General features: G+C 43.6%; 2 protein-coding genes across 2 annotated transcripts in view; one reads left to right on the forward strand and one right to left on the reverse strand.

The window, feature by feature from the left end:
- Positions 1-6161: 6161 nt before the first annotated feature.
- CGGBP1 (CGG triplet repeat binding protein 1) lies at positions 6162-9551 on the reverse strand. Its single transcript, XM_010309320.2, has one exon. The coding sequence runs from the start codon at positions 9549-9551 to the stop codon at positions 9048-9050; it is 504 nt and encodes a 167-aa protein (XP_010307622.1). The 3' UTR covers positions 6162-9047.
- A 3307-nt stretch (positions 9552-12858) lies between these two features.
- Positions 12859-14312, forward strand: part of ZNF654 (zinc finger protein 654) — a 40335-nt gene continuing 38881 nt past the window's right edge. The window contains exon 1 of the mRNA XM_075768056.1: positions 12859-13059. Coding sequence (XP_075624171.1) covers positions 12928-13059 — 132 coding nt within the window. The 5' untranslated portion in view covers positions 12859-12927. The remainder of the gene's footprint in view (positions 13060-14312) is intronic.

Below are 14312 nucleotides of genomic sequence, written 5' to 3' on the forward strand. Positions count from 1 at the left end.
AGTTTCTTCATAAAGTTAGAACCAAAGTAAGGTTGAAGAAGAACTTTGTATATAGCAATTATCACTTCTGCTTATAATGCAAATACAACAACCACAAACAGAAACTAGGGAAGAAATTAATGAAATCCTGTGTTAAAATGAGGAGGTTTAGGCTTGACATTAGGAAGCATTTCTTTTCCAAGAGGGTGGTCAAACACTGGAACAGGCTTCCTAGAGAGGTGGTAGATGCCCCAAGCCTGTCAGTGTTTAAGAGGGCATTTGGACAATGCTCTTAATGCCATGCTCTAACTTGTGGTCAGGCAGTTGGACTAGAGGATGGTTGTAGGTGCCTTCCAACTGAACTCTTCTGTTCTAAATATTTCAAGATTTCTAGACAAAATATATGCATATTATGCTCTAATAAAAATCCAAATTATCTGGATTTTTCCAAAGTAATATTTTGGAGAAAAAAGTTTAATAGCTTTCCAAAATTTTGTGGTTGGAAGCGTCTGGCTAAGTATGTGATCAGCAGAATCACACTGATGTTTGTGAGAAACTGAAAAAGCCTTACAAAAATTACAAACCGGTCTAAAAGGAAAATATTTACAACAGAAAAGTCCTTGAGTATAACTGCACACGCAGCATGCTTCCAATTGAGGCAAAATAGTAGTACCGCAGGTTGCATTTCTGTAGAGTGAAGACATCTAGTGGCTGAATCCACAGCTAGCTTGGACAGTAAAATTGGTCATTAAGGGATGCCCTTCCCTGCAGTGTCACTTCTGCTTGTGATGATGTTGTTATCCTAAGGTTATGCTAGGAATGTAGTATTAGTAGTTGGTACTTAATCTCTGTGTTCTTATTAGAAGAACTGTCTTGGGCTGAGTCCTTTGCTGCTGACTGAAGCTTTTTAATAAGACAAGTTTTTGTCTGCTCTCCACAGTGTTTTGAGATTGGCTTTCTAGTGCAGAATTCCTAGTTGGTAACTTTGTGGAAGTATTTTGAACTGTAAGACAGTTACTGTCATACATGAGCCTTTCAGGAGAGGTGGGGTGGGTCAGAGTGGCAGGAAGGAGCACGTATTTCCTGTACCGCATACAGTATGTGGCTTGTGAGGATTCTTTACTTTGTATTTTCAATAGTAAATATCTCGAACACTCATCTATGTTTTTGGAGCCCTTTTTTTAAAAAGCCTTTGGCAAATGTGACTTCCACTACCACTGCTGACACTGCATTATTTCCTTTATCTCCTTTCTGCTTAAAAGTAGGGAGTTTAGTGGGTTTGTTGTTTTGGTTTGGGTGTTTTGTTTTTGGTTTGGGTTTTTTTTTTGTTTGTTTTGTTTTCTTGGGTTTTTTTGGTTTGGTTTTTTTTTTTTAGAATCTGCTGGAAGATGGCAAAGAATCTGAATCGTTCCTGTTTTCTCATTAAGACTTTATCACCTCCTTGAGACATTCCTGGGAGCTTTTTTATTTTTGTGATACTATTAAGTTATAAATGAGATCTTTTAGATCTCCAAACGGTAACTTATATTCCAATTTTTTGAGAAAATCAGTCCATGAATTTGAGACACTAAAATATTCTAGTTTTGCTTTAAAAGCATGTTTCAAAGGATAGTAAATATTAAGTAAATATAAAACAACTATTTACCAAAGAAAGGAATGAGAGTCCTAATCTAAAACTGCATAACTAGGAGAGGAAGGAGCATATACACTTCACTCAAGATGAGATACCATTTGAAGATGGCAGAAAAAGACATCACTAGATGGCACTGATTTCCACTATCTGCAGTAACTCAGTAACTTCTTTGCTATATGCAAATCAGACCTCAGCTGAACCCTAACAGATACCAAGGTATTCAAAGAACTAAGAATTCAGTGCAATCCAAACACAACAATTAGCACAGTTCCGTGTGCGTTGCATACAATTTTCAGGAAGAGGCTCAAAAAATATAGATTAAAACTCGGACAGTCTTAAACACCTGAGGATTGCTGTTAATAGAAACTTTCTTCGCTTGATTCAGTCAGCTTTGTCATGTCTGCTGCTTCTTTACTGAATGCAAGTGGGGGGGTGTGTGTGTGAAAAAACCACAACCTTATGTAATGTTCCTTCTGTTGCACCTCAGCTTGCCTCCTGGTAAGACTAGGTTGTGTGTTGGGGTTGCATTTTCCCCTTGTGCAGGTGGTTAGGCATTGGCCTCCAACCACGGAGAGAGATACGGCACTTAGATAGTAGGCTCCAGTAAGTCTGCTGAAAATTAGCTTCATTTACACTACATGAAGAAGCTTTAGTATCTTCAAGGAACAACAATAATTTAGCCTCCCATCCAGCTCCTTGCCTGTCACCAGCGATCGTGCAGCTTGGAGCAGCACGTGCTGCCGCGTGAGCTACGAGTGGCCCCTGCAGCCTCTTCCCGCGTCTTACCACTGTAGCTCCCTGTTAAAGGAGGGATCCGTTACTCCATTTCTGTGCAAGTCCTTTCCTTTTTTCACAATATGAGGTTCTCTGCCTCTCCCTGCTTTTTCCTAAGCAATTTCAGTTTAATGAGGCGAGCTAAGCTTTGTTAACGAACACACCTTGCACCAGGTTCTAAAGTGCAGCCCAAGCATGGGCCTGGACGCTCTTACAAGGGGTGTCAGCTCATTCAATATCCAGTAGGTTAAGGATCTGCTTGGGGTTTTGCTGTATATAAAACACTTCAGTTAGTGTAAGCATGGGTATTCTAGTTACTGGATTTGCCTTACAGTAATGACAGGCTTCAGAAATAAGGAGAGGGAGCAATTTAAAGCTAATTACAAAAGAATTAAGGTAAGGAGGTCTCACTGCAGTGAAATCTAATACTGAATTTGGGAGCTATTCTGTACACTGAAGGACAGATTAAAAAAACACTTGAGGCAAATCACTACTCAACCACCCCACCCCCCCCCACCCCCCCCCCCCCCCGAACCTCTAAAGCTCTTAATTATTTTTTCTTCCAGCTTTGAACAGAACCACTGAATGGTACTCTCTCTCCACTGCATTGCTGTATGCTACTTCTATTGGTTAGGAGGCAATGGAAGATTTCCTTATTTTCTGCAGGGACACAATAGTTCTTACTGAACGGATGGATCAGATAGGATGAAAAAGTAAAAGTATCCACTGAAAGATAGTAGAAACTTCCTAATGAAAGTGTATTTTTAGTGTATTCAGGGAGCACATATGAGAGTACTGGTCACTTCACAGCACTTAAGCAATCCCCTGCTTTTATTCCCCTTCCTGTGCACTACTAGACAGGAGAAGACACAGAGAGAGAGCTAAGTACTTAAACACATCTAAAACTTGCAGAAATTTAAATTGCTTGTGCTTGTTTGGCTCAGCTGCTTTTACTTGTGAGGTGTGCTGTCTGCCTTGGAATTTGAAAGAGGTGGCCTCTACCACCAGAAGACTCACAAATTCTAAACCCCTTGTAGAAAAAAATGGTGGGATGCGCAAAAGAATAAAAAAAAAAATCCTTACCTGACTGAAGCAGAACTGCCACAGATTGTCCATCTGTTCACCAGTCTCTGCTGTCCAGCCTATGTAAATGACAAATGTCAAACCTAACTACCAGTATAAATGTGGCCTAAAAGCAGTTATGTATACTTCATCCTACTGCATCTTGGATATGGGTTAAAAACAGCGTGATTCACTTAGGAAAGTAAAATGTCATCGTAAGAATTTAGCATGGCCTAATTACTAAATTTTAAATATATACTTCACTTCACCTGACTCTGCATCCACTTCCACACAAATCCTTACTGATACATCGGTTTTGCAAGTGTACAGATGCTGTTTCAAGGAGGAATTGTCCACACAGGAAGACTTTACAAAAGGGTATGTTTATTTCTATTCTGCTTTTTCCATTTGGTATAAAGGCAATAAAAAGTCATTTGATCTTAATACGCTGTGAACTGAAAATGAGAAAGTAATGATTAATAAATTCATGAGTCAAGAGATTGCATGAGTTTATCACTGATCCACTGTGAGACGTCAAGCCAGGTAAGAATTCAGGAAAAGGAATGCGTAAAGAATCACATCTAACACTTGATAACTTTGATGGGCTGATATCATTTGCTCAATTTTCATGAAGTCCTTAAGGGAGACAGAGATCAAACTGTGACTTTTTGCAGATAGTTGGGAAAGACCTGATTCTTCCACATTGCAGAAACCCTTCCTGAAAAGACCTTAAGTGTTTAGGCAGCTGCAAGATCCTATACCTACAAATCATTTACTGCCATGTTAAAATGCTAACAATTATTTCACTTTGTGTTCACTTGCAAGAAGGCATAATTCGGGGAATTGCTGTCACCACGAGGAAAGTCACATACCTGACAGGAAATGGGTTCTGTATAACTAGCTCTGAAACAGACTTCAGTGTGATTGTACAGATACATCAACAAACTGCTTCAACGTCTAGTTTGGTATTTCCTTAAGCTAGAACAACAGCGCGTACATTCTTTAATTTCTCCTGTCACCATCCATTTCTACTACCTTGCATTATATGTGAACTACCGCATGTTCTTTAGCCGCTTTCTTGGCACAATAAGAGATCATGCATAAATTCTATGAAAAAGGAATTCCTTTATTTTTTAAAAAGGGACCATTTTTCCATTACCAAGTGAAAACTTTACAAAGTAAAGTACTTCTTTTCCAGTAATATTTTAATATAAAAACTTAAACCACTTACTCTGGTCTTACTAACAGGAAGTCTTGTGGCATTGCAGGACCCAGGTATTTCCAGTCTCACTCTAATCACAAGTTCATCACTTGTTTAAATAAAATCATTTCTGTGGCCACTTACCATCAGCAAAACATCCTTACCACCAAACCAAAAATAAAGCATCTTCACTAGCCCAGAAGAGACTAAATTCTAACAGCATTATTACAATGAGAAGCTTTGTTAAAAAAAATTTATTTTGAAAGTTAGACACAACCTTAAAATTGTACAAAGACAACAAGCACTCAAATTACACAGTTAGCAGTGAGTACAACGTGAACACAACAACAGTGAGTCTTGCCTCTCTTTATATGTAAATATAAATGGAGATTATCCTTGCCAAAGTTCCAGCTTTTTTTTTTTTTTTAATTTTTATTGTTTTTTCCTGAAAACTACCTCATTATGCTGCCAAACTTAGCAGGGAGCATTTCACTGTTCATTTCAACAGAATTGCTAAAAGGGGCTCTGGCTAAAAATAGTCCTTCTATCATGAGAATATCCCATACTTTGCAGAACCAAGTTTCTCTCTCAATTGAAAAACAGCTTTCCCTTTCATTATGTTGAATGTTTCACCTCCTCTAGGGACCTGCCAAATCACAGGCTTCAAAATGCTTAAAAATATTAGAACTCGCTCACAGGTTTTTTCAAGAACATGCAAACTGAAACTAACATGGTGCATACATGTAAATAGTCACAAAACAGAGAATGTTCTTTTTTGTATTTTACTCTTTGTAAGTGTTGTTGCAAGAAAAGCACTTTGGAGTAATTTTAGCTGTGAGTTGGTTAAACTAATATAAGTACATTGTCAGAGAAGAAAATATTTCTTTTTTTTTTTTTTTATATTACATTTAGAGTTTCAAATATATTAATAAAATCACCTGGCAAAAAGTATCCCTTATAGCTTGTCCCTACATATGTATGTAAAATGAAAAGCAGACATTACTACCATCCTCCTTTTACTTCTAAGAGTACTCTTTACAGGAAATACATGGAAAAATAATGCAGTGTTCTTGCAGAAAAAAGGAAAACCCCATGGAAACTGTTAAACAACTTAACCACAGCCTCTGTTCTGGGAATTAGTTATTACTCAGGTTTAGATATACCAGAAAACTTCTGCTGTAAATCTTCCCTAAGATCAATAGCAATGAAACCAAGGTTATGCTTTATCCAACTACAGCCACACTGGCAAAATTATGCTCTGAACTTGAGTGTTTGCAGGACTCTGTTCCAAGACTGAGTGGAACCATTTTTACTTATTAAGAAAATGAGTGTAACTGTCTTGTTGATGATCTGGGTTATGTCCATGAATATAAACTTACTTATTCATTATTGTTTCTAGATCACCTGGAAGTGCTTTATTTTTCATTGTTTTACTCCATTATGAATATTTGTTGCAATGGATCAATGTCTTGATTTCCATAAAACTTGAAAAATGTTGAGGTGTTTTTTGGGGTTTGTATTTTTTTAACAAAAATATCCTATTATTAAACCGTGAGTGTCCTACAAACTGCTGTGCATTGGAATTAAGCCAGTTCCATTCAAAATTCTGATGATCATTTTTTTTGCTTCCAAATTGCTATGAGCTGGTAGCCTCACCAGGCTCATACCCTCTGCAGTAATTCTGCATAAAACATAAGTTGGTAATAGAATAATTACTGAAAATACTTACAGAATTGTATTAATTGTGTAAATTGAGGCTCTGTACACAGAGTGCTTTATAAGTAGAGTAAACTTTTGAGAAACTAAGTGTTCTAGTATTGCTTTGCCTTATTGAAAATGACTGGTTTTCTTTTTTTAACAAAAGCTGTTGACGTTGCTAATTTATTTTTATGTAAAACCATGTAAGTGAAAGTAACTTCATTTTTTGTTTCCAGTTGTGCAAGAGCCTATTTAATGTTACCATTAAGCTTTTCAAAATGTCTGTTTGCCAGTCAAGGGAAAAACATAAGACTCCTATATAAAATGGTTGTGGGGTGCAGCCTGTCAAATCCCATACTAGCAAGAACTGAGCTAACTAGTCCAAATTCATACCTTTTGATCAGATCGTCTTCTCTAGATGCTTTTGTTTAATGGAAGCCTGTTTTCTCAATACTCCATTGTTTTCTATTTTCTTCAATTCTAAGATAGCATTCATGAGGTTAAAAAAAAATTAAAGCAAGGATGTTGTTTCACCGTAAAGAAACAGCAGCTGCAAAAGAACACTTTCAATTATTGTTAGGTCAGAAAAGGCTATTGGCAGTGTACCTTTCAGTTGGCTTAAAAAGATTTATAAAACAGTTCTAGCCCAAGGCAGTTCATGATCTTAAGCTAAACCCAAGCTTGTGCAATAGCAAACGATATTTTGGAAGGCATATTTTGATATCTAGGATTAGAGAAAAAAATTACTAGTTATTTCTGTCTGAAGTTCTAAACCAGCAACCACTATCATTGACAGGATTGCTATGACTGCATGGAGCCCCACTAGCTTCAGTAGGGACCAAAGGTGCAGCAGCGAACCGAGTACTTGTATACTGGTACACGCGGATAGGCAGCCTTCTGCTCTTTAGCTTTGTCCATTTATTCCAACAGGTCTCACAGCAGAAGGCTACAAGACATGGCTGCAAGTAACACAAGTGCATTTCTGTAGGAGCTAATTGCACAAAAACCAGTTGTTACTAAGTATGTAAGTCTCTCTCAATCCAGCAAAAGAGACTGCTCTAGAAATAGCTAGGGAAATAGCTACAGAAACAAAATAAGCAGGTTTATTTGTCTCTTTTTAGCAATTACTTAGTATTGCTGCAAGTATTTGCAATAAAAGAAATACTGAGAAACAGATACTGTGAAACTCTACTGGGGCAGGGAAGCTGAGCAGAACAACTGGCTCCACCTGAGGGAATTAAAGCATGCTTACAGCATTGTGTCCACTGAGTGGAGGATTTCTGTGCTGCTAGAAGATGCTTTGCATCTCCCTGAACCCAGAGTATCTCAAGGAAATCTAGAGCAGGCGGAAGTTGGTCGTATTCCAGCACTTCTTTGCACAATGCTCCCTCATTCCATTCAAAAACTTTATATATCGAGCACTTACATCGAATGGACTATTTGGCATAATAATTTGGAATAGCTCAGGAATAGTTTACTAGATTTTGGAGAGGGTAATATTACTGAAATTCTTCAATTTGCCATTTTAGTTTTTGCCAGTCCAACAGATGTGGCCTCAGCACAGAGTAAGAAATACAGCTCAGGTCTGTAATTCCAGTATAGCTCCAAAGCACATATGCTTTCCTAGTTGCGCTTACAGGTATTGAATAGCCTTTGCAGTAAGTATTTTGAAAACTATTTTAATCACTTTAACTCCTTTGCCTAAAAGGCTGAGGACAAGGCCAGAGATGTTGAGGACCTTCAGGGACAGATGGAGGAGCCTCTTCTGTGCGCTGTCAAAAAGCTTTCTCAACTCCACAATTCAGTGCCTCCCACACCCTCAATTTAGATTTCGCATCCTTTATCCTGCTAGTAAGAAAAAAGGGTTAATCCTCTCTACTAAGATCTTGGTCCAGTATAAGTTTCACTTGCCAGCAGCTGCGCAGCAAGCCACACTCAGTTACTGATTTGTCTACTCAGCTTTCAAAGCTTGGCACTGAAACTGAACGGGACATGTTAAATTGAGACAATGAAACAGTGACTTTTAAAACAGCAGGCATGGTAAACCTGCAGAACTGCCAGCTTTATAAGAATAGTGGAGTTCAGAGGTCAATACCAGAGACCAGCTATTTAAGCTAGATAATGAATACATCCATAGTTGCACCAAATAGGATGAGAGCACTCTAGAAGAAAAATGTTTCGTTTTAGAACATAAACTGAACTTGAATAGGAATCTGCAATAATCCTCCCGCCAACAGAGCAGTTGTATTCTAACTAACCATTCTACAGCTTCTTGCATTTCAAACGTGCATCGCTTCTTCTTGGTCACTCATGGACAGGATACTGGACAAAGCAATCCACTGACATGATTAACAATCCCTATCACATCATCTTTCTTGTATATTTAGATGCACAGTTTAGGCAAGCGAGGTCCTCCATCCGAGTGCCTTTTTCTTAGCGTCACTGAACATAGGTAAGGTGTATGCCAGGTATGTTCCCTACGTTCATCATGAGTTCTACATCAATGTAGCTCTGAAGTCTACAGCAGGGTTAGCAACAGTCTGTGGCATACCATTAAGTTCACAAATAGATTGTCATTTCTACAATAATACAAAATAGCTGTAAAACCAATATGTAACACTGTATATATGCATGAATATAAAAATAAACCACACCATCAATATGTAAAACTTCACAACAATGATGAAAACAGTTTTCTTCTCAACGGTCTTCAGTATTGATGAGTTGGTTCTCATTGTCATACCCATCAGGCAGGTATGCTTTCCTTAGCTGGTCTGATTTAGGTATCGAACTGCCATTCTTGACGTAGCGGGACAGGAAGGCTCGCACAGACGGATGATCAGCCTTCTCAAGTGGAATATTAGCTTCCAGGCACATTTTCACAAAGTCCTGGATGACACTGGTTTTCTCTGTCTGGGCAGTACTGTTGCACTGAAGGGAGGCAGTCAGAGTCCTTTGCTTCTTCCTGACATTCTGTTCTTCAAACTCTGCCTTTCGCTTTGTGTGTGTTTTAGACTTGAGGTGGTCATTGATCGCAGACTTGCGAACGTGATTCAGAACCACATTGCAGGAAGTACAGAAGAGTTTTCCTCCATCCTCGTGCAGCTCACTGCCAAACTCAGTTACACGATCCTGAGGAGTGACATACAAAGCAGTCTTCGAGCGGTTACGTGACGGAGCGGACTTCACTCCAAATCGTTCCATTGTTGCCTTCAACACACTTTACCTGAAAGATGGAGAGGGAAAACAATTACTGTTAAAGCGTGCTAATGATTTCAACCAAATAGTTCTGGATGCAGTCTATTCACTATCTAATATAGTGCTTCTTGACATCTAAAAGATAATTACATGTAAGATACATGTGTGAAACTATTATTGAAAGGTTCTTCATCTTGAAGTCCAAACAACCTAGGAGACCAAAGTTCCGCACAGCTCAGAGCAAAATACTTTTCAGTTTCTACAACTACAAAGCTCAACAGAACCCTCAAAACTGAATCTGTTCATCACTGAAAGTCAAATAGAAAGGTTTTATTGTTTTTCTTGAAGAGTTTTTATCCTTTACACCTTAGGGTAAAGAGTGCTTTCTTCTTAGTAATATTTGACAGTTTCTTAGTTATGTTGAGTCAGTATTTTTCTGTTTACTTCCTGAAAATGTGTATTAGATCTGTTGTTAGGAAAAACTTACTTGTCCAAATATCAGGCAAGAAGGCCATTACTGTCACTTACAAAAGCCAGTAAAAAACCCCAACAAAACCAAACCTGAGCTTTGTCAGCACTCATTTGAGAACACCCTTCACTTTTACCCCCGCTCAAGCCACAACCATTAGATTGAACCTTAACTCAGAGTCAAAAGCAAATCAGCAAGTGATTTTTGTCATTGCAACTAGAGGCTGGTGAAACAGCCCAATGTGAACAGAAAAATGCATGCATTTCCATGCAAAACAAAGATCTGTATTTTCAAAGGCAACAACTTCTCTGAGGAAGATAACTGCTAATTAAGAGTTGGACACTTCTCACATCACTCTAAATTACACTATGTTACCAAATCAGGCAATAACCTAGTCAAGTGTAGTAAAATCAAATCAGGACCTACTTCTTTTTTGTTGTTGAGAAACAGAGTAGCTGGTGTAAATCCCAGCCAAGATAATTTAAGTCCTTTTCAAAGTAATGTTGAAGAAATAGCTCTGTTCAGGTTTGAGGTTTTCTGAGCAAAATGACCATTCATTACATGAATTACCCACTTCCTTATCAAAAAAGGGCAACAGGTGTTTATTAAAAAAAGCATATGTTGGCAAATACTTTGAGGAAATATAATAGGTTGTCTGAGCATTTACTTACGGGTATGAATGAAGAATTTTGTATTGGCTGTGCTTACATGGCATACTGAGAGATTGGAATACCTCGGATATATTATTCTCTGTACTTATTTTGTTACATATACAGAGTTTGCTGTTGCAACATTTTAAAAGATCTGCCTTTAAAAGACCAGAATTCTCAAACTAACTACAAGTTCAGCTTGTCCCACTCTAAGGACTGACTGGAGTTTCTGCTGTCCAGAAGGCTTTTTGCCTGGTCTGGAAATAGAGAAAAGGAACAGAAAATTCAGTCTTCAAAATTATTTTTTCTTAAACCATTGCTACACTTAGATATGACAAGCTTTTGGAAAAAAAGGAGACAAAGATCTTGCTATTAGCTAATTTCCTAGTTTATTTTTTGCACTGTCTCTTACTCCCCAGAACTGTAAGTCTTGACTGATACTGCAAAACACTACAGACTAAGATAAACAATCTTTTTTTTAAAATTTTTTTTGTTGCTTTATGCAATTTATCCCCATGAGTTTCCTAAGTAACTGTTTCCTGAAATCCAGCGGGAAACAAGTCTAACCCAACATAAAGTTGTGGCTTAGGTTCTGAAATGTCAAAAGAAATCCCCTACCAAACTAGGTGTTTGTCCTTACGCTTTCTCAAGATCCATAGGAATTCTGCGAGCAATACAACTACTCAAACGCAGCACTTTTGGTGTGGTTTGTTGGGTGTTTTTTTTCTCAAGTTTTGGCATGGATTCTTTGATGTCTACTAATGCCTGAACTACTTCTGGGTTGCCAAGTGCAGGGGAAGGTGTGCGTGCAGGTAAGGCATCCAGCACAGACCCTCCGTTACGGTTTCAGCCGAGGCAAGCGGCGGGAGCCCTGGGGAAGGCGGAGGAGCATGCCTCGGCTAGAAAGTGTCACCGGAGACAGAACCGTTCAAGGTGTGCAGGGGACCGCTTGGCGAGCCCGGGGGGGGTTTCAGGTGAGGAGGAAAACACGGCTGGATCTCCAACCGCCAAACAGGTTTCGCTGTTCCCCTGGCCGCGATCGGGAGCCAGAACTCGATGCATTTATTCCCTGGGGTCTGGTCACCGGATCGACGGCGCCATTTAACCCCTGAGGGCCTCTGAGGAGAGGCGGGGTCCACGCCCCGCCGGCCGCCTCTCTCCTCTCCATCCCTCGGCCCGGAGGGAACGGCCCGGCCCGCGGTGGCGGCAGCAAACCCACCCCAGGCCTCGCCGCCCCTCCCGCGGCGGCAGACAGGTGCGGTCCCTCCCGCCCCGGCCCCGCCGCCCCGCCCCGCTCCTTCCCCCGCCCGGCTCGGCGGGTGTTTCCATGACAGAGCCGGGAGGCGCCGTCGCCTCCGCAGGCGCCGTCGGCCCCGCCGACCCCTTGCCGACCGGCCCCGGGACCCCACAGGCGGCGCAGCGCGGCCCCGGGCGGGCCCTGCCGAGGCAGCAGCGCCGCCCGCCGCGCCGCACCCCGCCGGCCCCCGCCCGCCCCCTGCCGGGCGCCGTTACCCGCTCCGGCCGCGCGGCCTCCCCACGCCCCGCCGGCGGGCGCTGCGCTGCTGCCGCCGCCGCCGCTCCTCCGCTGGGCCCCGCGCCGCGGGCCGGACGCGCCCCTCCGCCGACGGGTGCCGCGCTGCCAGCGCCGCGCCGCAGCCAGACGGACCTACCCACCCTGGCGGCCGCGGTAGGCGGGACCTAGCAACCCGCCTAGCAACCGCCGCGCCCGCCCGCCGCCCGTCTCTTGCCCGCCGCCACAGAGCGGCCGAACGGGAGAAACCCCTCAGTGATTGGTTCCCCCCGGCCCAGGCACGCGGAGATGGATGGCACTGTTGCCCAATTAGAAGCGGGGGGCGGATGTAAGTGCCCTGATGGAGGCTTGCTCAGGCCAGTAAGAATGAGCGAGGGCGATGGTGGCGTCTAGCAGACGGGGGCTTTGGCCAGTCGTCGGCAGGAGGCTGCGGAGGGAAGTGTAACAGACGGGACGAGCAGCCAATGGCAAGGAGGGGACAAAGTAACGAAGAGACTTTTTGCCCAATCGAAGGACGGTTCGGCGGGGCCGGGTGGAAAGGAGGAACCAGAGGTCAGAAGTCATCAGCGAGTTCTCTCGTCGTTGGCCGTTGATGGGCACGGCGGCTGGCCCAATAGGAGCGCGGCGGGTGGGCGTGGCCGGACGTGAGGCGGCGGGGAGGGGGGCGCCCCTTCCGGCGTGGCGGGGTGGGGGCAGGGGGGTGCTCGGTACGCGCAGGGCGGCCGGAGCAGCATGGCGGAAGACGAGAGCGATCAGGAGTCGGAGCGGCTCAGTGAGGAGCTGGAGGCGCTGGTGACGCCGGGCCTCCCCGCCGGCCTGCCGGCCCTCCTCAACAGCCAGTATTACTGCCGCCGCTTCTGCCAGGTGAGTGCCGCCCCGCCCCCCCGGCCCGCTCCTCGCCCCTCCCCCCCGCGGGCGGGGGTGGGGCGCGGCGGCGCTCGGGGTCCCCCTGGTCCCTCGGGGTGGCGGGGGACGCTGCGGGGCCGGGGCTGCCGCCCCTCCGCGGGGCGGGGGTCGGGCCGCTCCCCGGCGGCCTGGGGTCAGTGCCCGGGGCAGGGCTGGGGGGTTAGCGGGGAAGGGGGCCCGGCCCGCTCCGCTGCGCTCTCGGGTCTTGAGGTGGAGAAGGGGAACGGGGGCGACGCCTGTCCTGCCGCGGAGGACAGCCGGGGTTCTGGCGCTCAGTGCCCTCGGCTCGGCCCGGGGGGAGGGTGGAGGCCGGGCGCGGGGCCGGGCTGGGGCTGGCAGGGAGGCTTGCGTGGGGGAGGGGAGGGGAGGGAAGGCGCCTCCCGGCCGGAGGGGCGAGAGCGGGCGGGGAAGAGCCGGGGGCGTCGGAGGGCGGCGGGACTCCGCCGCTGCGGGGAGTTTTTGCCGCTTCTGGGCCCGGCGAACTGGGACACGTGTGGTCGTGGTGGTGTGGCGGTGGTGCCGCGGGCAAAACAATTCCGGGTGTCTCTGCCCGGGCTGGGGAGTGGAGGGGGGGCCTCGGAACCGGTTCCCGTAACGGTGGCTAGACTAGACCAGGGTAATTTTTTTTTTCCTTTGAAAAGCAGCGTTTCTTCATGCGGGTCCGGAATTCTTGTGTTCTTTCCAACCTCTTCATGTATGCCTTGCAAAGTAACAAGCAACAACAGGTTGCTTTTCCTACTTGCTTTCATCAGCAGGTGTTGATGAAGCATTAGTTATGCTGGGTATATTTCGGCTACGCTACTTGCTGTTTTCAGCAACACAATCTAGAGGGTTTTTTTGTATGGAATTCATTTCATCAACTTCCTGGCTGCTTAACTCACCACTATGATTGTTTTCTTCCATTTAAATAAAGGTGTTTTTACGTTCTTATTTTGTTCTTCCTGTTCTAACGTTCAATAAAACATCTATTTGAAATATTATTTACTGTAAGATGTGTTTAAAATCATCACGGGTAGCATACTGCTTAATAAATCCACAGGTTGCTTTTTGGTTTTATCGATCCTGTTATATTTTCTTTTGTTTTATGATTTCTCTAAACTTAGTTTATGTGAAAAAATTTGTGAAGCCAGTAGAAGGAGAAGTGTTTTTTGCAAGTATGGTGTAAACTACAATTGTAAGAAATCACAACCATAATTGATTAAGTTGGCAGG

This window comes from Balearica regulorum, chromosome 1 (genome assembly GCF_011004875.1).
Source record: "Balearica regulorum gibbericeps isolate bBalReg1 chromosome 1, bBalReg1.pri, whole genome shotgun sequence".
NCBI classification, from domain to species: domain Eukaryota; kingdom Metazoa; phylum Chordata; class Aves; order Gruiformes; family Gruidae; genus Balearica; species Balearica regulorum.